Genomic DNA, 19601 nt, shown 5'->3' with positions numbered 1-19601 from the left:
CAACCTAGCAGTTTGAAAGCACGTCAAAGTGCAAGTAGATAAATAGGTACCGCTCTGGCGGGAAGGTAAACAGCGTTTCCGTGTGCTGCTCTGGTTCGCCAGAAGCGGCTTAGTTATGCTGGCCACATGACCCGGAAGCTGTACACCGGCTCCCTCGGCCAATAAAGCGAGATGAGCACTGCAACCCCAGAGTCGGCCACGACTGGACCTAATGGTCAGGGGTCCCTTTACCTTTAATCCACAAGGGAGGAAGCAGCAACAGGTCTCCGCAGTTCTGACAAAGACACAAAAGACAACCTTGAAGGAGTTCATGTTCCTTTATTTTTCACAGGTATTTCTCCATTTCATTTGTAGGAAAAACAAATTGAGGAAAGCTGCTGAAAGAGGTTTGAGGCCGTGGCACTTTGTGGAGCTGCTGCGTGTGGGAAGAGGAAGGAGAGGGGTTTGCGGGGGGGGGGGGCGTGAGCCCCAGAACTCTTTTCTTTCTTGGCATCCTTTGCCCACCCCTTTGGCAGCCCCAAAACGGGAAGCGGCCCAGGAATAAATGGGGAGGGGGCAGGTCTCCAAGGCCCCCCGAAGCAGCTAAAGAGGAGGTTGCGTTGCTCAATATACACAACAGACATCATCATATTACAAAAACACCTCACTCGATTAAAAAAAAGGGAGGAAGAACGTGGATGTTTCCATGCGGAGAGGCCTTCTCTATGAGCACTTCGCAGATTCCTTCTCCTGTTCGATGGCTGAAAGAGAAGGAGGAACTATTAGGGCTCTGGCAAGTGTTAAACATTACCCAGGCGTGTTTTGCGACTGGAATGGGTCCAAATGCGACTACATGGAGATTCCTTAAGAGGCTGTGAGCTTCATGACTGAGTGGGGACTTGAACCCAGATCTCCCACTCGATAACCACTCCACCACACTGGCTTCCTAGAGTACTTCTGCTATGGGGCAGCTTTGTAAGTTAAGTAGGTAAATAAATATGGTTCGGCGATTTTTTTCTTTAAATTATAAAGCAGTACGGAAGTGAAATGAATAATAATAACGAAACTCCTCTAGGCGGGGAAAATGGCACCTAGACATTGGGGCGACCGTAAACTAGATTATTAACCTTGATAATAATTTTTATTAGTTTTCAATTATAACAATCCAATAATAGCCTCATTATAACAATGCGAAATTATAATACAATTAATAATACTAATCACTGTGATGCTAAATTATACAATTTAGGTACCTCCCCCACATGCTAGTATTAATGGCTTGATCATTTTCTTTGTTTCTGCATTCCAAAATCTTACTAATTTCAATTATGCTCCAGTCCAAATATCAATCCCTTATATTGCAACTGCAGTTTATATACCTGTGTTTCAAACATATGAATGGATTGCTTATAGATGTAGACTTTGGATGAATATATTGACATTTGGTATGAGCTTATACAGCATATAATATGTTACTAATAATCATGTATGTATTAGGACATTATTATATAATAATGTATTGAAATGTAACCGATTCTACACATTGGATTATACCATGGGTAGGCAAACTAAGGCCCGGGGGCCAGATTTGGCCCAATTGCCTTCTAAATCCAGCCCGTGGACAGTCCGGGAATCAGTGTGAGTAGAATGTGCCCTTTTATTTGGGTTATTTGTGGGGCCTGCCTGGTGTTTTTACATGAGTAGAATGTGTGCTATTATTTAAAATGCATCTCTGGGTTATTTGTGGGGCATAGGAATTCGTTCATATTTTTTTTTTCAAAATGCAGTATAGTCCGGCCCCCCACAAGGTCTGAGGGACAGTGGACCGGCCCCCTGCTGAAAAAGTCTGCTGACCCCTGAATTACACTATACCTTTCTTCTTGCATTGTTTGCACTCCCCCCCCCCAATTTTCTTTCATCACTTATTTCAAATACCTGAAATTCTTTTTTAAAAATACTACTACTAATAAAAAGTGGGTCTTCAGGGGCAGGCATGGAGGCCTCACGCAGCTAGCCAGCCGAGTGCAAAAACTCTTTTTCAGGTGGGGCCCTGAAATGCCCAGACATGCTCAGCTCCTCCTCAGTAGCCAGATTCCTGTCGGATGATGTCGACAGAAAGCAGCAGCAGCAGCCCCTCTGCTGCCACAGGATACTCCTCCTTCCTTACCAGGAACCAGAAGTAGAGGAAAGAGGAATCCAGTTTTATCCGGAGCGCCAATCCCAGGGGTGGGGCCGCTGAAGGCAGAACAAGCCCAGCCAGGGGTCAGGCAGTCAAGGCGCTTCTGTGGGACTCCCAAGCAGCGCCAGTCTGCCCTGGGCTTTCCCAGCAGCACCAGACTCTGGTCAGACCCTGTTCAGTATTGCCTACACTCTCCGTGGTTTCAGGCAGGGACCTCTCTTGCCCACCCCCCGGAGACGCCAGTGAACTGGGCGAGCTGCGTGGGCTCTTGCTTGAAGCTGCAACCAGCTGCCCCGCCAAGCCGTGGGTCAAGTTTGCCCTTCCCCAAGTTGCAGAGCTTAGGGAAACCAGAGTCCCAGTTACGCCCGCAGGGAAGGCTCTGTCCCAGGAAACACTTACTCTCCTGCGAAGGAAGCGTGTTCTTCTCCTCCGTGTTGGTTTTCTTGAGCTTCTTCTTATCAAACTTCTCCACTTCGGAGAGGTCGGGTTTGTCACACATCTTGGCCACAAGGAAGCGAGACGACAACTTGAGAACTGCAAGAAAGCACAGACACTTCCGTTAAGGGTGGGGTGGGGGGAGAGGCAGCACCCAAACAGCAGAGGGAGAGGCAACCCCCCACTACACACACACACACACGGCTTTATTTCACCCGGGTCAAAGGCTTGGGCAGGGGTAGGTAAACTAAGGCCTGGTGGCCAGATCCGGCCCAATTGCCTTCTAAATCTGGCCCGCAGACGGTCCGGGAATCAGCGCATTTTTACATAAGTAGAATGTGTCCTTTTATTTAAAATGCATCTCTGGGTTATTTGTGGGGCCTGCCTGGTGTTTTTACATGAGTAGAATGTGTGCCTTTAAAGTGGTACCTCGGGTTAAGAACTTAATTTGTTCCAGAGGTCCGTTCTTAACCTGAAACGGTTCTTAACCTGAAGCACCACTTTAGCTAATGGGGCCTCCCGCTGCCGCCACGCAATTTCTGTTCTCATCCTGAAGCAAAGTTCTTAGCCTGAGGTACTATTTCTGGGTTAGCGGAGTCTGTAACCTGAAGCATATGTAACCTGAAGTGTATGTAACCCGAGGTACCACTGTATTTAAAAGGCATCTCTGGGTTATTTGTGGGGCATAGGAATTCGTTCATTTTTCCTTTTCCTTTTCAAAATCTAGTCTGGCCCCCCACATGGTCTGAGGGACAGTGGACCGGCCCCCTGCCGAAAAAGTTTGCTGACCCCTGGGCTTGGCACCCCCATTTAGATAAGACATGCACAAGTGCACCAAAACACCCGGCACATTTGTTCTTAAAGGGCATAAAACATAATTTGAAATCATAGAATTGTAGAGTTGGAAGGAACCCCTAGAGTCCAACTCCTCGCAGGGCACAAATCTCAACTAGATCGTACAGACGACCACCCAACCTCTGCTTAAAAACCTCCAGGAGGCAGAGCCCAAGGGAGTCCATTCCACTGTCAAGCAGCTCTTGCTGTCAGAAAGTTCTTCCTAGTGTTTAGGAATCTCCTTTCATGGCGCTTGGAGCCACTGCTTCGAGTCCTACCCTCCAGAGCAGGAGAAAACAAGTTTTCCCCCTCTTCCACATGACAGCCCTTAAGATATTTGAAGATGGGTGTCCGATCTCCTCTCAATCTCCCCTTCCTCCCTCAGGCTAAACATAAACTGCTCCTTCAACTGTTCCTCACTTGATCATCTTGGTTGTCCTCCTCTGCACATGTTCCAGCTTGTCAACATCCTTTTTAAATTGTGGTGCCCAGAACAGGACACAGTACTCCGGGTGTGGTCTGACCAAGGCAGAATAGAGCGGCACTATTACTTCCCTTGATCTGGACACTATACTTCTCTTGATGCAGCCTAGAATAACATTAGCTTTTTTTGCTGCTGCATCACACTGTTGACACTTGTTAAACTTGTGGTCCACCAAGACCCCTAGATCCTTTTCATGCGTACTGTATAAGGTGTGTGTCCCCCATCTTGTATTGGTGCAGCTGGTTTTTTTTGCCAGCCACAGTGTGGGGCGGGGAGGCTGCAGCTGGTCCACAAAGCCCTATATTGAATAGCCTTGTGCCCTTGTCGCTCCGGCTGCCAGCGGGAGCCTTGCACAAAATGTTTTTTATTTGCTGTTTTTCATTCAAAGGAATCCCAAAGTGGCTTACAAATAACCAGCATGATAAAATGTAATAGAACATATGTGATGAACAAATTGATACAGCATTTATAATCTATAAAGCAATGTTAGAATTAATTAAGACCAAGTACTGTTAAGTCAATACATACACTCTCCATGCCCCTGTGACTCATATTTCGTTCTATTGAGCTCGATAAAATACACATAAACTCAGTGCCCTGCCAAGGTAGCAACTCCCTTTTGAAGGAGGGGCAGCACAGGTGAAATCAAACACCCACAAAGGCAAACAGAGTCTCTCTCCCCCCCTCAGTTTTTTTCCACTGGAAACGGCTCTCTTTTCCCTGCTCTGGAGGGCAGGACTCGCACCAAGGGCTTCAAGTGACAAGAAAGGACACCAGAACTTTCTGACAGTAAGAGCTGTTTGCTAGTGGAACAGACTCTGTGGGAGTTGTAGACCTCTCCTAGGAGGTTTTAAAGCAGAGTTGCGTGGCCACCTGTCATGGATGCTTCAGTTGAGATACCTGCATTGCAGGGGTTGGACTAGATGACCCCTGGGTCCCTTCCAACCCTATGATTCTGTGAAGGCTCCTAGGTCTGGAGGGTGGGGCAAGGCAGGTGGGAAAAGCCATTATGTACTGTGCAACACAATATCTCTCCCCTCACTATTGACATAGTTAAGTCATCGTACTATTACAAGCGTTATCAGGCAGGAAGCAACATACTGGAGATTTATTTTTTTCAAGAAAACCTATTGTTCAAGGTGCATGTTGTTCGAAAGTTCTGCACCGTTCCTCCTCCCTGGCTGCTCCCGTTGCCCGACAGCTGATGCGAGTCAGTTTGGTCGTCTGAACGCGAGCTCGGGTTTCTCTCCCTCCGAACAGCAGCACAAGTGTTCGATGGCCCCCAAACCATCTTTACCGCGATGGGGTCCCAAACCAAACTGCAAAACAGGCATGCACCGAATTCGCCGGACACACCCACAGGATCCTGCACCTCGCAGGAGCAAGGGAAACGCTTAATCCCCCGTGCATCCAGGTCAACGTCGGACAAGCATTTCGGAAGCATGTGCATGCCGCCCCCTCCCTCGCCATAACGCGCCCGCCCCAAGGGATCCCACCCGGCGCCGCGCCCAGGAAGATCAAAGCAAGCAGCGCCCCCTCCCCAGGCTTTGCAACCCCCCCGCCACGCGCCCCTGGACGGCACAGCCCAACAGCCCCGGACACAAAGCTCCGGCCACCGCCCCTCTTTCTCCCCGCTACCTTCAACTGTCTGCAGCCCTCGAACTGATCCGCACCGCGCTCTCCGAAGGCAACGTGTCCGGGGCGGCGTTTTTATAGCTGGCGTCGAGCCGCGCGGCACGCCGGGAAGTGTAGTCCCCTCGCCTGGCTGGACTGCGGCGGCCGCGGCGGAGAAAACTACGCGCCCCAGGGCTGGACGGGGCGGGCCCGCCTCCCCGCCCCCCGCTCCTCGGGAGGGCATGCCCGAGCTGGCAGGGGCAGCACGTGGCCACCGGGGGCCGATAAGGCAGGTTGGGTTTTTCTGAATGCCCAACCCTAGTGTTGAAAGGGGACACCAGGAGGCATCTAGTCCAACCCCCCCAGCAAGGCAGGAATTTCAAAGCATCCCATGAGAAACCTTCCCTCGGAAGTCTTTGCCTTCCAGTCCCTGCCAGCCCACTCTAGGTCCAGTAGCGAGGATGTGGCGCCCCTCTGTCGCCCCCCCCCAATGTGCCAGCAGGAAATCACCCCGACGGCTCGATGCGCGCTGTCGTGCATGGTGCCCCCGGGCAACGGAATGGTGACAACGCCTCTCCCGCCCGGGAAAGTCGTCTTTGCCTAGACACGGGAACTGTTCCCGGCAGCCCCCGATGCGTGTCCTCTGACTGATCCCTCTCCGCCGCCAAATGGATTGTCATCTGATCGAAATGACAGCACGGCCGAGCTTTCCCGTAACCTTGCTTGGTTCCTCGACCTTGCCACACTTACTCGAAAGTAAGCCCCAAGTGACCACGGAGTAAACAGGACATGTTTGTCCGTGCTGATAGCGCCCCACCTGCATTGATTCGTTCTTGCAGTAATTCTTACAACACCCTTGCGAGCCCGGCCTGTCTCGATGGCTGGTGTTCTTCCTAGCAACACATGTCAGATGTCTGCTGGCCACCAGCCAACGGATCGATGAATTTTTAGGGCGGGATAGATGGGTGAGTTTTGAAATTGTGACAAGGGGCCCATTTCTGACTGCCAGGTACAATGGTACCTCGGGTTACAGACGCTTTAGGTTACATACGCTTCAGGTTACAGAGTCCGCTAACTCAGAAATATAACCTCGGGTTAAGAACTTTGTTTCAGGATGAGAACAGAAATCGTGCGGCGGCAGCAGGAGGCCCCATTAGCTAAAGTGGTGCTTCAGGTTAAGAACAGTTTCAGGTTAAGAACGGACCTTCAGAATGAATTACTGTATGTACTTAACCTAAGGTAAGGTAAAGGGACCCCTGACCATTAGGTCCAGTTGTGACAAACTCTGGGGTTGCGGCGCTCATCTTGCTTTATTGGCCGAGGGAGTCGGCATACAGTTTCCGGGTCATGTGGCCAGCATGACTAAGCCGCTTCTGGCGAACCAGAGCAGCGCACGGAAACGCCGTTTAGCTTCCCGCTGGAGTGGTACCTATTTATCTACTTGCACTTTTGATGTGCTTTCGAACTGCTAGGCTGGCAGGAGCAGGGACCGAACAATGGGAGCTCACCCCATCGCAGGGATTCGAACCGCCAACCTTCTGATCAGCAAGTCCTAGGCTCTGTGGTTTAAACCACAGCGCCACCCGCGTCCCTCCAGCATATTTAAAAACATTTTAAAAATTAAAAACTTCACTGCTGCTTTGAGCGCCAACCAGTGGCGGAATGTGGGAGCTCCAAAGCCAGGACTTTGATTATTATTTTCCATTATCAGCATACAGTAATGAATTCATGTTTTAAATTTAATTTATTTACAGGTATAACAAAATAAAATAATAATGGCTAGTCATGACCAGCTTCAGGTAATTATTCGAATAGTTCTTTCTACTGAATCAGTTTAATTCATGCCATTAGTCAGTACAGAGATACAGCTCACTTAAAAAAAGCAAAGTTTACTGCATTACACATAATGATTTGTGTCTGTATACTGTAATACTGAATAACTAGGTATGCATGCGGGTGCATATATCTGCAGCAATAAGTACAGGCCCACTTCCTCAGAAGAGTCAGAGGTGAGTTTGGCTTATCAAAGTCTTTAGTGTGCAAATTAATTCAACCATTGCATTGTTTGTTCCTTGCTTCCCTGGTTTGTTAACAGTGGAAGCCCCCTTGCGTTTACTCAGAAGAAAGTGGCAGTATGTTCAAAGGGACTTCCCCTTATGCTTGTTTAGCACTGCAGCTTAAATTAATTAATACCCGCATGCAGCAAGTTTTTCCCCCTCAGCTGGAGCTCACCTGGCACCTCTCAGGTGGGTTCAGGCACTTCTCAGGTGGGCACCATTCCCATTCTAAGAGAATGAGGGAGGCATTCACGGTGAGTTGCGGCACCTCTTTTTCTAGAAAACCAGCACTGCCCGCATATAGTATGAAAAGGAAGAACCTGAGGTGTGGACCTCCAGTTTTGGTCCTGCCCAGCCCCAGGCAAGCGCCTGTTCCTCAGAGGCAGGTCCCCATCTCAATGGGAACCACTTCTGATGGTGCTGAGGACTGCAGTTGGAGGCACAGACTGGATCGAGGAGAAGGCCTTAGGTGGCAAGATCAGCAGGTGTTTCTCCATCAGCCTCAGGTTTCTGCAGAAGATTCTGCGACCTGTATTTTCCACCTGCTGTTTTGCTCTAGAACTGGGTCTCTTCCCCACCTCACCCCAAGATTAAACATTGTCCTTGTTATGTACTGAAGTTATCACCCTGGGCCAGCAGGGGGATACTGTAGATAGTTCAGGTCCACATATGCAAATAAAGGATCAAAAGTGACGTTCAGTGATTGGATAGTTACAGAAAGTTGTTACAGTTACGTTGTACTGGAACTCTATCTAAGCAGGCTGGCTGAACCCTTCAGTTCAGTTCTGTTCCAGCTTACAAATAAAGAGCTGTTTGGAGAATCGCTGCGTTCGTCTGCTATGTCTACCCACAACTTAACAGTCTTCCGTGCTGTTTTCCTCTCCCTGCCTCCCCTACGGGGACCTTTCCTCTCTGGCCTGGCCCAGAATAATGTCCCCCACTCTGGGAAGGCCTTAACGGGATGGGATAGGGGCTCCTAGCCCCTGATGTCCACGAGCAAGTCATAGATGGCTGTGGTGAGGCCCCATGTGACTCCGGCCCGGAGGATGAGCAGGGACCCTCCTCTGTAGAGGAGCGTGGCTTTCCTGCCCCGAGCCCTCCAGACGGCTGCAGCCGCCGCCGGGAGTCTGAGGGTTTCCTCCTTCCCAACCTGAGACTGCACGTTGGCGATGAGGACGCCGAGAGGGAAGAGGAGGAAGGAGATGGCGGTTCCATTCACGCTGCCCGACACCAGGGCAGGGAGCCAGCGGGGCAAGGCCCTGTCAGACAGGCCATCGCGGAGGGGGTCCTTGAAGGAGAAGTAGAGGGCACAGCCCAGGCCATTGCGGGTCAGGATGAGGCTGAGGCCTCGGTAGTAGCCCAGGGCCAGCCTCTCCTTGAGGGCGTAGGAGTTGAATTCCTCCAGGATGCTCCAGGTTGTGGGGAATCTCCTCACGGTCCGCCCGTCCTGGAGAATGTTCTGGACCCTCTCGAAGGGACCAAAGGCCAGCGCTTCCAGGAAGCCCGAGAGGAGGCCTGCGAAGGCTCGGTCTCTCAGCGAGTAAGGCCCAGGGGACCTGTCTGAAAAGGCACGGAGGAGGTTGTCGTGGGTGCCGTACATCAAGGCCCCTTGCAGCGTCCTGGCCAGGAGCGGAGGAGCAATGCCTCGTGCGAAGCCGGCAAGGCCCTCCTGGCGCAGCTGACCGATGGCCTCTGTGATGGATAAGGCGTGGAGCTGCTGGCGGAAAATGGTCTTGTAGACGGGAAAGGTCACCAGTGTGGTGGCGAAGCTGGAAGCAGCTCCCACAGCACAGCTGGCGGAGCTCCATCTTTTGTGGTGATTCTCCTCCATCTTCTATGAGTTCCTGCTGGGAGTCTTCCTCTTTTGGACTGCAAGATTTGGAAGAGAGAAATAATAACAACAATAATTTTAGTATTTGTACCCCACCCATGTGACTGGGTTGCCTCAGCCACTTGGGCAGCTTCCAGCATATTTAAAAACATAATAAAACATTAAAAACTTCCCTATATAGGGTGGCCTTCAGGTGTCTTCGAAAGGTTTTATACAGTGGTACCTCTGGATGTGAACGGGATCCGTTCCAGAGCCCCATTCGCATCCTGAAGCGAACGCAAACCGCGTCTGCAATTCACCGCTTCTGCGCATGCGCATGATGCCATTTTGAGCGTCTGCGCATGCGAGCGGCGAAACCTGGAAGTAATGCATTCCGTTACTTCCGGGTTGCCATGGAGCGCAACCCGAAAACGCTCAACCTGAAGCAACTTCAACCCGAGAAATGACTGTCGTTGCTTATCTCCTTGACATCTGATGGGAGGGTGTTCCTCAGGGTGGGTGCCACTACCAAGAAGCCCCTTAACTCCCTGCGCATGCAGAAGCTCCCTGGTGTTAGTGTAATCTAAAAACAGACTTGAAATGATCCTTGCATAGTTTTGCCCCTAGCAACAAGTTTCTCCCTGCAACAGGTCTTCCCCAGCAACAGGGTTTCCTTAGCAATAGACTTCTTTATTAGACGTGCTCTGGAGGACAGTATTGTAGCTGTTACCTTGGCCGGATGGCTAGAGAGCACAGATGAGGAATGATTCTCTGTATATAGTTTCGATTTATTTTCCTCAGGCCAATAGTTGCATAAGTTGTAATGTTAATTCTTCAAGAAATATTTGAAGCAGAACTGGCATGGGCAAGGGGTTGATTCCCACATGGGAATTCACCAACAGATGAGCTGAACTGAGGAAGAAGATTCTGGGAGACTTTCTGAGTGACTCTGCTGACTCAGAAGGAACGCCAAATGGCACAATTTGCAATGCCACATGGTTCAGTCCCCTGTGGCATCACTAGGCAGGGCTGGGAAAGGGAAAGGGGAAAGGACCCCTGGATGGTTAAGTCCAGTCAAAGGCGACTATGGGGTTGCGGTGCTCATCTCGCTTTCAGGCCGAAGGGGCCGGCATTTGTCCACAGACAGCTTTCCAGGTCATGTGGCCAGAAGGACTAAAGTGCTTCTGGTGCAACAGAACACCATGACGGAAGCCAGAGTGCACGGAAACACCGTTTACCTTCCCGCCACAGTGGTACCTATTTATCTACTTGCGCTGGTGTGCTTTCGAACTGCTAGGTTGGCAGAAGTTGGGACAGAGCAACGGGAGCTCACCCTGTAGTGGGGATTCAAACTGCTGACCTGATCGGCAAGCCCAAGAGGCTCAGTGGTTTAGACTTCAGCACCACCAGCTTCACAGCTGGGGAAGACACCCCCCTCCCACGCATGAGACCCTGGAGATAAATTGCTGCCAGTCAGTGTAGACAATATTGGGGTAGGTGGGCCAACACCCTGACTGGGCAAGACGGAGTCCTAGGTTCCTATGAAGAGATACGGAGACTTATATGACTAACATGAGGGGTCTGTCACCCAGAGATGTAGCCGGGGAGGGCAAGCGGCCCCCCCTTAAATGAAGTAAAGCAATTAAAAATACTTAACTAAAAGTAGAAATTGTAGAAAGATTCTGACAGATTTTTCTCAGCACGTGGGGTCAAAAGAAAATTAAAACATCTCTTGTTGAGACATATCATTCCGATTCTGCTAGACAGAGCCAGACAGAAGATGAGTGCCCTGTCTTTTCCTAACATAAATACTGGCCCCTTCATAAGAAGCGGGGCTGGGAGAGAGGAGGGAAGCAAAGGCTCTGTTGTGGCCTGGAGCTTTTATCCTCCTCAGATCTGCAGTAATGTTGCAGGAGGGCTCACTTTCTTCTCGGAAAGGTGATGCTAAGGGGTTTCTGGCCGGAGAGCAGAAGGCTGCACTAGGTGAGCCACTGGCCTGATCCAGCCTTAGATCTCTCCTTCAGATCTGCTCTACCACCTCATTTGGCTGCATGCATAGATCAGGCCTCGCATGAATCGACCTGCAAAATGGGGTGGGGTTGCATTTGCTGAGTCTCCGTAAGGCTCCATCAGGCTGCAGGGGATCGCCGTTCATTAGGAGGTCCCATCGCAGAGGGGCAGGCAGATTCCCACCACCACCACCCTCCATCCCCCAATCCTCTGGCCAGCAGCCTCTGAAAGCCCCACATTTTGGCAGAGGGTGATGCATCAGCCACCGGCCTTGGCTCGGGTACCTGAACAAATCTTCTCCTTCCTAAAGGCCCCAAGTGATGCTCAAAGGTGCAGCTCTTCCTTGCAGCGCTCCAAAGAAACAGCAGCCACAGGCCAGGAGATCTGTCCCCGTGCCATCCTCCTCCCTTAACTCTCTCGCTCACTTACTCTATTCTTCCAGGTGCCAGGGGGGGGGGGTTGCAGAGAGAGAGAGAGAGACGCCTCCCACTTCCTTTCTCACAAGAAGCTGCTGCTGCTGCTGTCTGCGCGGTCCATGGACTTCCGGCTGCCTGTGCTCTCCTGCTCAGCAGCCAAAGATGCAGTCGCTGCATCCTTTGGCGTCAGGAGAGCCCAACCCCGTCTTGCAACCGAGCGCTTTGCAGAAAATTAAGCTGCTTTGCAGAAAATTAAACGAAAGGCTTCTCTCCCCCGCTCCCCAAATACCCTGCGAGACAACGCAGAAAGTGGCTACTAGCTCCCACGTGCTTCTTTGAATGATATTTTGAAACGCAGAACTGTCAGCAAAACATTAAGCAAAAAGCACAGCACCACGCGCTCTCCATCAGGAGCCGCAATAATTTCCTCCAATCAATACCTGGATTGCTTTGGATGAGATTCCTGCACGCGACGGGGTTGGACTAGATGAGCCTTGGAGATCCCTTCCAACTCTACAATTCTATGATTTTTTTGTGGGGTACCCACCCCATTTCCTTATTTGTTATTTTATTCTAGGGCCACTGTGTCTCTGTGAGTGTTGTACAAAACCACTCTTGATTGGGGCAGGGGGGCGGGGAGAATCGCTGTGGAATTCAGGAAAGTCCCCCCCCCCCATTAAGAAAGTTATATGCAGGATTGGAATTGCCCAAAAAGGATGTTAGATTGTTTTTGTATGCAAGAAATACCAACAGTGGAGGAATGGCAGATGAAGATGATGGACTTTTTGGAGATGGCTGACCTGACTGGAAGGATCCGCGATCAGAAAGAGGAGGCATATCAAGAAGATTGGAAGAAATTTAAGGATTATTTAGCTAGATATTCTAATATAATATAAGTAGAACTATTTGTAAGTACCAAATTGGCCTAGGAGTAAAATATGTTGAATTGTATAACATTATGGATTGAAATTATCATTAAGAGAAAGAAAGATAGCAATTTGAATAAGTTAAGTTTTTTAGAAAGTGGATATTGGAAAACTGCTACAATGAGATTTATGGAAACTCAGGGGGGATTTGAGGAAGTCATTTAACAAAAGAAAATTAAAGAGGGCTTCAAACGGTTAGGCGTTTATATGTTTGCTTGTTTTTTCGTTTTAATATTGTAATGTTTTTTTCTATGTGTGTTTGTTGTAAATTTGGAAAACCAATATTTTTTTTTGAAAAAAGAAAGAAAGAAAATTATATGCAATACTAGGGAGCCCTTGATGTTGATGTGGAAAGTTAAATCCACCGCTGTCTGGCTGGAAGTGGAAGGCTGCTTAGTTTGGGGATGGGATCACTCTTTTGCAACCCATTTGCCCCCCCCCACGACTCCCAAGCCTACAGCGAGCCAGGGGAAGGAGAGAGTGGTAGCAGCGGCTTTTCCGCTCGCTGGGTTTTGGGGAGTCACGTGGCGCGCACCAAATGGTATCCCCCCCTTCAGCCTGACACCCAGTGGCGTAGCGTGGGGGGTGCAGGGGGGCCGGCCGCACCGGGCGCAACATATGGGGGGCACTCGCACTCGCACCTCTAGTGGAAGAGACTCGAGTGCTAAAATCCACGGGTTAGGGGACGCAAATTACTTGCCTTGCCCCGGGTGCTGACAACCCACGCTACGCCACTGCTGACACCCGGTGCTGCCTGCACTCCCATTGCTACGCCCCTGCTAGGGGGCCCCTACCCTTCCCCACCAATTCCATCTACCCCTTTGCAAATCCTTCCCAGGTTACCCTGACCCCCACTTTTAAAGGAGGAACACGTGGGAGATTTCAAGGGGTCAAAAATAAATAAATAATGGATGTACCTGCTATATTAGAAGCAAAAAAAAAAACCTTGTTTTGATGAATTGGAAGAGCCGCAAAAAGATTCCATTGAAATTTTACATCACATATCCAGCACACAACATAAAAGCAAGATTCCAAAGGATCTCTTGGACTTCTGTCCTCCCTTTTCTGGGTCCTACTGTTAATCATTTCCTCCTGCATCTTTTATAAGAACCCAAATCTTCTATCTCTCCATTGTATCCAAAATTCACCATTAAACTACAAGTGATATTCCAATCCTTTTAACTGTTTACAATAAAATAAGTTATAATTTTTCCCCATTCCTTATTAAAAATTTTGTCTTTCTCATTTCTGATTCTTCCGGTCATTTTAGCCATTTCGGCATAATCCATCAACTTGATCTGCCATTCTTCTCTGTTAGGAACTTTTTCTTCTTTCCATCTTTATTTAAGCTCCCTCTTTCTTTAATTCCAGCGGTGGAGAGCCAGTGTGGTGTAGTGGTTAAGAGCGGTAGTCTCCTAATCTGGGGAACCGGGTTCGCGTCTCCGCTCCTCCACATGCAGCTGCTGGGTGACCTTGGGCCAGTCACACTTCTCTGAAGTCTCTCAGCCCCACTCACCTCACAGAGTGTTTGTTGTGGGGGAGGAAGGGAAAGGAGAATGTTAGCCGCTTTGAGACTCCTTAAAGGGAGTGAAAGGCGGGGTATCAAATCCAAACTCTTCTTCTTCTTCTTCTTCTTCTTCTTCTTCTTCTTCTTCTTCTTCTTCTTCTTCTTCTTCTCTTCTTGCAGTGGCCCACCAGACCCCAATGGCTAGCAGGTGCGAGAGGCAAATCTACAATCATACCTCAGGTTAAAGTTGCTTCAGGTTGAGCATTTTCAGGTTGCGCTCCGCAGCGACCCGGAAGTAATGGAACGCGTTACTTCCGGGTTTCGCCACTCACGCATGCGCAGACGCTCAAAATGACGTCACGCGCATGCACAGAAGCGGCAAATTGCGACCTGCAGAGAAGTGTGACTGGCCCAAGGTCACCCAGCAGCTGCATGTGGAGGAGCGGGGAAGCGAACCCGGTTCACCAGATTACGAGTCTACCGCTCTTAACCACTACACCACACTGGAAGGGCTCAGTGGTGTATACAGTGGTACCTCGGGTTACATATGCTTCAGGTTACAGACTCCACTAACCCAGAAATAGTACCTCGGGTTAAGAACTTTGCTTCAGGATGAGAACAGAAATCATGCTCCGGCGGCACAGCGGCAGTAGGAGGCCCCATTAGCTAAAGTGGTGCTTCAGGTTAAGAACAGTTTCAGTTTAAGAATAGACCTCCAGAACGAATTAAGTTCTTAACCCGTACAGGTACCACGGTATGGCAGAAAAGTGCAAAGTTCCCGAATCAGGCAACAAGCCTGACTGGAAAGGCAACCACTGCCAGGGTCGACAGGCTTGTGGAAGGCCCAGAGCTCAGTAGGGGTTAAGTAAGGGGTTTTACTTAACACGAGTCAAAGGAGTCAGCAAAAATGCATCAGCAAAATGCATTTGCATCAGCAAAAAAAGCAAATGCCATTCTAGACTGCGTAGTGTGCAGGTCAAGGGAAGTCATAGTACTGCTCTGTTCTGCCTCGGTTAGACCACACCTGGAATACTGTGTCCAGTTCTGGGCGCCACAATTTAAGAAGGATATCGACAAGCTGGAATGTGTGCAGAGGAGGGCAACCAAGATGATCAAGGGTCTGGAAACCAAGCCTGATGAGGAATGACTGAAGGAGCTGGATATGCTCAGCCCGGAAAAGAGAAGACTGAGAGGATATAGCATAAGGTAAAGGTAAAGGGACCCCTGACCATTAGGTCCAGTCGTGGCCGACTCTGGGGTTGTGGCGCTCATCTCGCTTTATTGGCTGAGGGAGCCGGCGTACAGCTTCCGGGTCATGTGGTCAGCATGACTAAGCCGCTTCTGGCGAACCAGAGCAGCACACAGAAACACCGTTTACCTTCCCGCTGGAGCGGTACCTATTTATCTACTTGTACTTTGATGTACTTTCGAACTGCTAGGCTGGCAGGAGCAGGGACTGAGCAACGGGAGCTCACCCCGTTGTGGGGATTCGAACCGCCAACCTTCTGATCGGCAAGTCCTAGGCTCTGTGGTTTAACCCACAGCGCCACCCACGTCCCTTAGGATATAGGATAGTCACCTTCAAATATCTCAAGCGCTGTTACATGGAAGATGGAGGAAGCTCGTTTTTCTCCTGCTCTGGACCATATGACCCGAGACAAGGGCTTCAAGTTACAAGAAAGGAGATTCTAACTAAACAAGAGAAAGAACTTTCTGACAGTGGGACGGACTCTCTTGGGGGTTTGTGGGCTCTCCTTCCTTGGAGGTTTTCGGTTGGATGGCCCACCTGCCATGGATGCTTTACTTGAGATTCCTGCCTTTGCAGGGGGCTGGACTAGATGACCTTTGGGGGATCCTTTCCAGCTCTACAATGATAGGTAGAGCATCTGCTTTGAATGCCGAAAATCCCAAGTTCGATCCCTGGCATCTCCTGCTGCTGCCAGTCAGTGTCGACAATATGCGGCTGGATGGGACCAAAAATTACAACGCAGCTTCCTGTGTATATATATATGTATGTCAGAGACCCATGAAAGTCCTCCTGGGTCTGAAAGCGAGCTATCCCGCACCGCAGGAGAAAAACACCCGAGAGGTGGGCTCCGTGGGTTGCCCGTGAAGCCGCCTGGCCCTTTAACTCCCCCCCCCCAACACACCCCACCCGCGCGCGCCTCTTTCTCGCTCCATCGCCCCCCATCATCTTCGCAGGGACAGCAAGAGCCGCGTGGCTCGTCCGGGGAAGGAGGGAGAGAGAGAGAGAAAGAGGGAGGGAGGCAAAGCAAAGGCAGAGACAGGAGGAGACGGCGAGGGAGGCTTTTCTTGGTGGGGGGTGACGCAGAGAGCTTTCTCTCCCTCCTCCGGTGGGTCTCTAACCCCCCCACCCGCCTCTACAACAGACACACAGACACAGAGGGGCAGCCACGTCGAGAGCAGCGGCAGAGATGTCTTCGGAGAAAACAGGTGAAGGATGGGTCTCTTAATAAAGGATGCTGCTGGTGGGGAACGATCAGGCGGGGATCGGGCCCGCGTGGGTAGTTGGGCGCAAGGTGGGCGTTTGGTGGGGTTAGGGAGGGGGGAAAGATCAGATCTGCATCAGAGGGAACGGCACATGAAGACTGTTTATATATATATATATATATATATATAGCGTGTGCCATTCCCTCTGATGCAGATCTGAGATACATATATATATTGGGGTTTTTTTTTGCACATGTGCCCATCAAGCTGTGTGTGGGAATTATCCCTCCGTGTGTGGTGCTGTCAGGAGGGGGTCGTGCAAATGCTGCGCGTTGTGCAGAATGGAAATATTCCGGTGCAATGTTCTATCCACGAATGCAGCTTGCAGAGGAGAAATTTGAGAGGGAGCATGGGTCCGCCGTGAGGAGCGGAGCGCAGTTCTTGCGCGGGTGCCTGCCTGCAGAAGGCTCTCGCAACCGTGCCTGCCTATCACTCGGTTGCTGGGATTTGTGCTGCGAAGCTGTTGTGGAAAATGCCTATGTGGTTGTGTTGACAGGTGTGCAAAGGAGGGGTGCAGAAGCTGAAGGTATCTGTGTATATGGCCTTTCCAAAGGCCAGGTTGTGCAGTCAGCTGGGGCCTGTAGATTGCATCAGTGCTGGTCCTGCTCAGAGCAACCCCATTGAAATGAATAAATATAGCTAATAAAGGCCCGTTAATTTCTGAGAAAAAGAGAGTTAGCCTCAACCGTGTGTGTGTGTGTGTGTGTGTGTAATGCGCTTGCAATTATTTGGGCTTTTTTCTCCCTCAAACATGCACAGAAAGGAGGATGTTTGGTACGCTGGAGAGTTGGGTGGGCTTGTGCATTGATCAGATGTTTCCACGGAGGTCACGGGCACAGGTAGCGTGGGCAACGGGTGAGGGACACAAGATTCCATGTGCGAGGTGTGAGACTGTTTAGCAGGAGCGCTGTGCCGGGGGTAACTGTGTGCGCATCACTTTGTGATGTCATCTGTTATGTGTCTGGGTGTTCGGGGTGTGTGTGTGTATCAGGCAGGGTGTGAAATGGGAGATGGGATCCGGCAGGTACAGAGAGCAGAGGGATTATGCCACTGATATGACATGACAAGTGGAGCTGCTTCTGTTTATACTGCCTCGCCAAATATTGCCATGAGGAATGTGCATCTGCATTTTTGCTGTGGAGAGAAGGCTGTATTTATATATCATATCTTGTTTTTTTGAGTGTGGGGGTACACAACGGGGTTTGAGGTGTGAGCCGCACAGCGTCTCTGTGTTAGAAATGGTGTCAGGCTAGGTCTGTTTGCTTAGGATTCTGCCTTTGGGGCAGGGGGTGAAGAGGTCTCTGTGGGTCCCAGTGTTTGTTCGTCCCTTGTTCCTCCAGAGGCAGAACAAGGGTGCCTTCCAGATACTGGACTCGGGCTGCCACCAATCCAGTCCAACATGGCAAATGGGCGACATCTAAAGAAGGGCTTCCCCTTGATATAGAAGGAATGGCGTGGGCATCTAAGGAGTGGCTCAAGTGCATCCAGAATTCATAAGAATATCTAAAGCGCTTTCCTTCATTGTGACTCTGCTTGCATTTAAGAAAAGGAAGGGATGTGGTATGAACCTTTGGTCAATCAGATAGAACCATAGAACTGTAGATTTGGAAGGGATCACGAGGGTCATCTAGTCCAACCCCCTGCAAAAAGGAATCTTTTTGCCCAACGTGGGACTTGAACCCACAACCCTGAGTTTAAGGGTCTCACGCTCTACCAGCTGAGCTGTCAGAACTCGGTTCTCTCAAGATTCTTCCTTTGTTGTTGTTGTTGTTTAGTCCGACTCTTTGTGACCCCATGGACCAGAGCACGCCAGGCACTCCTGTCTTCCACTGCCTCCCGCAGTTCAAGAATACTATCCAACCATCTCGTCCTCTGTCGTCCCCTTCTCCTTGTGCGCTCCATCTTTCCCAACATCAGGGTCTTTTCCAGGGAGTCTTCTCTTCTCATGAGGTGGCTAAAGTATTGGAGCCTCAGCTTCAGGATCTGTCCTTCCAGTGAGCACTCAGGGCTGATTTCCTTCAGAATGGAGAGGTTTGATCTTCTTGAAGTCCATGGGACTCTCAAGAGTCTCCTCCAGCACCTTACTTGCCAATATTACACACACACACACACACACACACACACACACACACTCCGTGCACCGCTATCATGTAAACATAGCTCCCTTTGGCCTTTGCATTTTCCCATCATTTGCAAAGGAAGTCGGACCACAACCTCCGAAACACAAATTCACTGACACAGCTTTTGCATGTTCTTTTATCCTGTCACAAATGATCTGATACCTGGGGTATGTATGGAGGCTGGGGCCTGGGGCTGAATGCGGCCCTCTACGCCTCTCTACTTGGCCCTCAGAACTCTCCAGAGGCCACACACCTCTCCTCAGGCCACATCCCTCACTTGCCCTACTTCACAGTATCCAGGAGTGCTTTGTCTGGAAGGTGCTCTTGATATCTGGTAATGGCTTTTGTTTGCCTAAATCAGAACTTTCCAGACTGTGTGTTAGTGTATCGGCTGCAGCTGTGTCGTGCGAACGCTCCCCGCGCTCCTAGCTGGAAAGGGGTTTAGTTTAACCACCGGTTTGCTAGTAAAACTGAATTACTGTGTCGCGAAATAATGCATATCTTAAAAGTGTGTCCCCCAACATGGAAAGCTCTTGCCTAGAGGGAAATTAGCCCACTGTACAAAGGTTAAATTCGCATTCCTTCCTCCACGCGTTTCTGTCTCTGGCCTTGTCCGCTATAGGAATGTGGGCCCCAGAAAGTTACCCAGAAGGGAGAGTGGCTCCTGGAGTGAAAAATGTTCCCCATCCCTGCCATATACCACAAACGCCATACATTTA

The 19601-nt window shown here is 50.1% G+C and overlaps 3 protein-coding genes and 1 long non-coding RNA gene across 4 annotated transcripts in view; 2 read left to right on the top strand and 2 right to left on the bottom strand.

Moving 5' to 3' along the window:
* Positions 1–298: 298 nt before the first annotated feature.
* LOC310702029 (thymosin beta-15A homolog) lies at positions 299–5692 on the bottom strand. The gene is made up of 3 exons (XM_083493638.1): positions 5550–5692; positions 2558–2692; positions 299–740 (listed from the first exon to the last, which is right to left on the bottom strand). The coding sequence occupies exons 2-3, from the start codon at positions 2655–2657 to the stop codon at positions 703–705; spliced, it is 138 nt and encodes a 45-aa protein (XP_083349764.1). The 5' UTR covers positions 2658–2692; positions 5550–5692; the 3' UTR covers positions 299–702.
* Positions 2588–5026, top strand: LOC310702225. The gene is made up of 2 exons (XR_014523376.1): positions 2588–2716; positions 3592–5026. It is a non-coding gene; the product is annotated as an uncharacterized lncRNA (long non-coding RNA).
* A 1611-nt stretch (positions 5693–7303) lies between the features above and the next one.
* SLC25A53 (solute carrier family 25 member 53) lies at positions 7304–12545 on the bottom strand. Its single transcript, XM_083489529.1, has 2 exons — positions 11687–12545; positions 7304–9451 (listed from the first exon to the last, which is right to left on the bottom strand). The coding sequence occupies exon 2, from the start codon at positions 9411–9413 to the stop codon at positions 8559–8561; it is 855 nt and encodes a 284-aa protein (XP_083345655.1). The 5' UTR covers positions 9414–9451; positions 11687–12545; the 3' UTR covers positions 7304–8558.
* Positions 12546–16410: 3865 nt separating this feature from the next.
* PRRT1 (proline rich transmembrane protein 1) overlaps positions 16411–19601 on the top strand; it is a 28822-nt gene continuing 25631 nt past the window's right edge. The window contains exon 1 of the mRNA XM_083493374.1: positions 16411–16705. Within this exon, the coding sequence (XP_083349500.1) occupies positions 16687–16705 (19 nt within the window). The 5' untranslated portion in view covers positions 16411–16686. The remainder of the gene's footprint in view (positions 16706–19601) is intronic.

The sequence above is a fragment of the Podarcis liolepis genome (genome assembly GCF_965112155.1).
Source record: "Podarcis liolepis genome assembly, chromosome: 2".
NCBI lineage: Eukaryota > Metazoa > Chordata > Lepidosauria > Squamata > Lacertidae > Podarcis > Podarcis liolepis.
Note: the sequence above shows the minus strand (reverse complement) of the source record. Positions and strands in the feature narration are given on the sequence as shown.

What these genes read in the sequence shown, in the direction of transcription:
- LOC310702029 (XM_083493638.1), bottom strand. Translation starts at nt 2,657, where the DNA reads ATGTGTGACAAACCCGACCTCTCCGAAGTGGAGAAGTTTGATAAGAAG. An exon ending in CACGCTTCCTTCGCAGGAGA is followed by an intron (nt 741 to 2,557) that starts GTAAGTGTTTCC and finishes CTTCTCTTTCAG; the next exon opens with CCATCGAACAGGAGAAGGAA.
- SLC25A53 (XM_083489529.1), bottom strand. Translation starts at nt 9,413, where the DNA reads ATGGAGGAGAATCACCACAAAAGATGGAGCTCCGCCAGCTGTGCTGTG.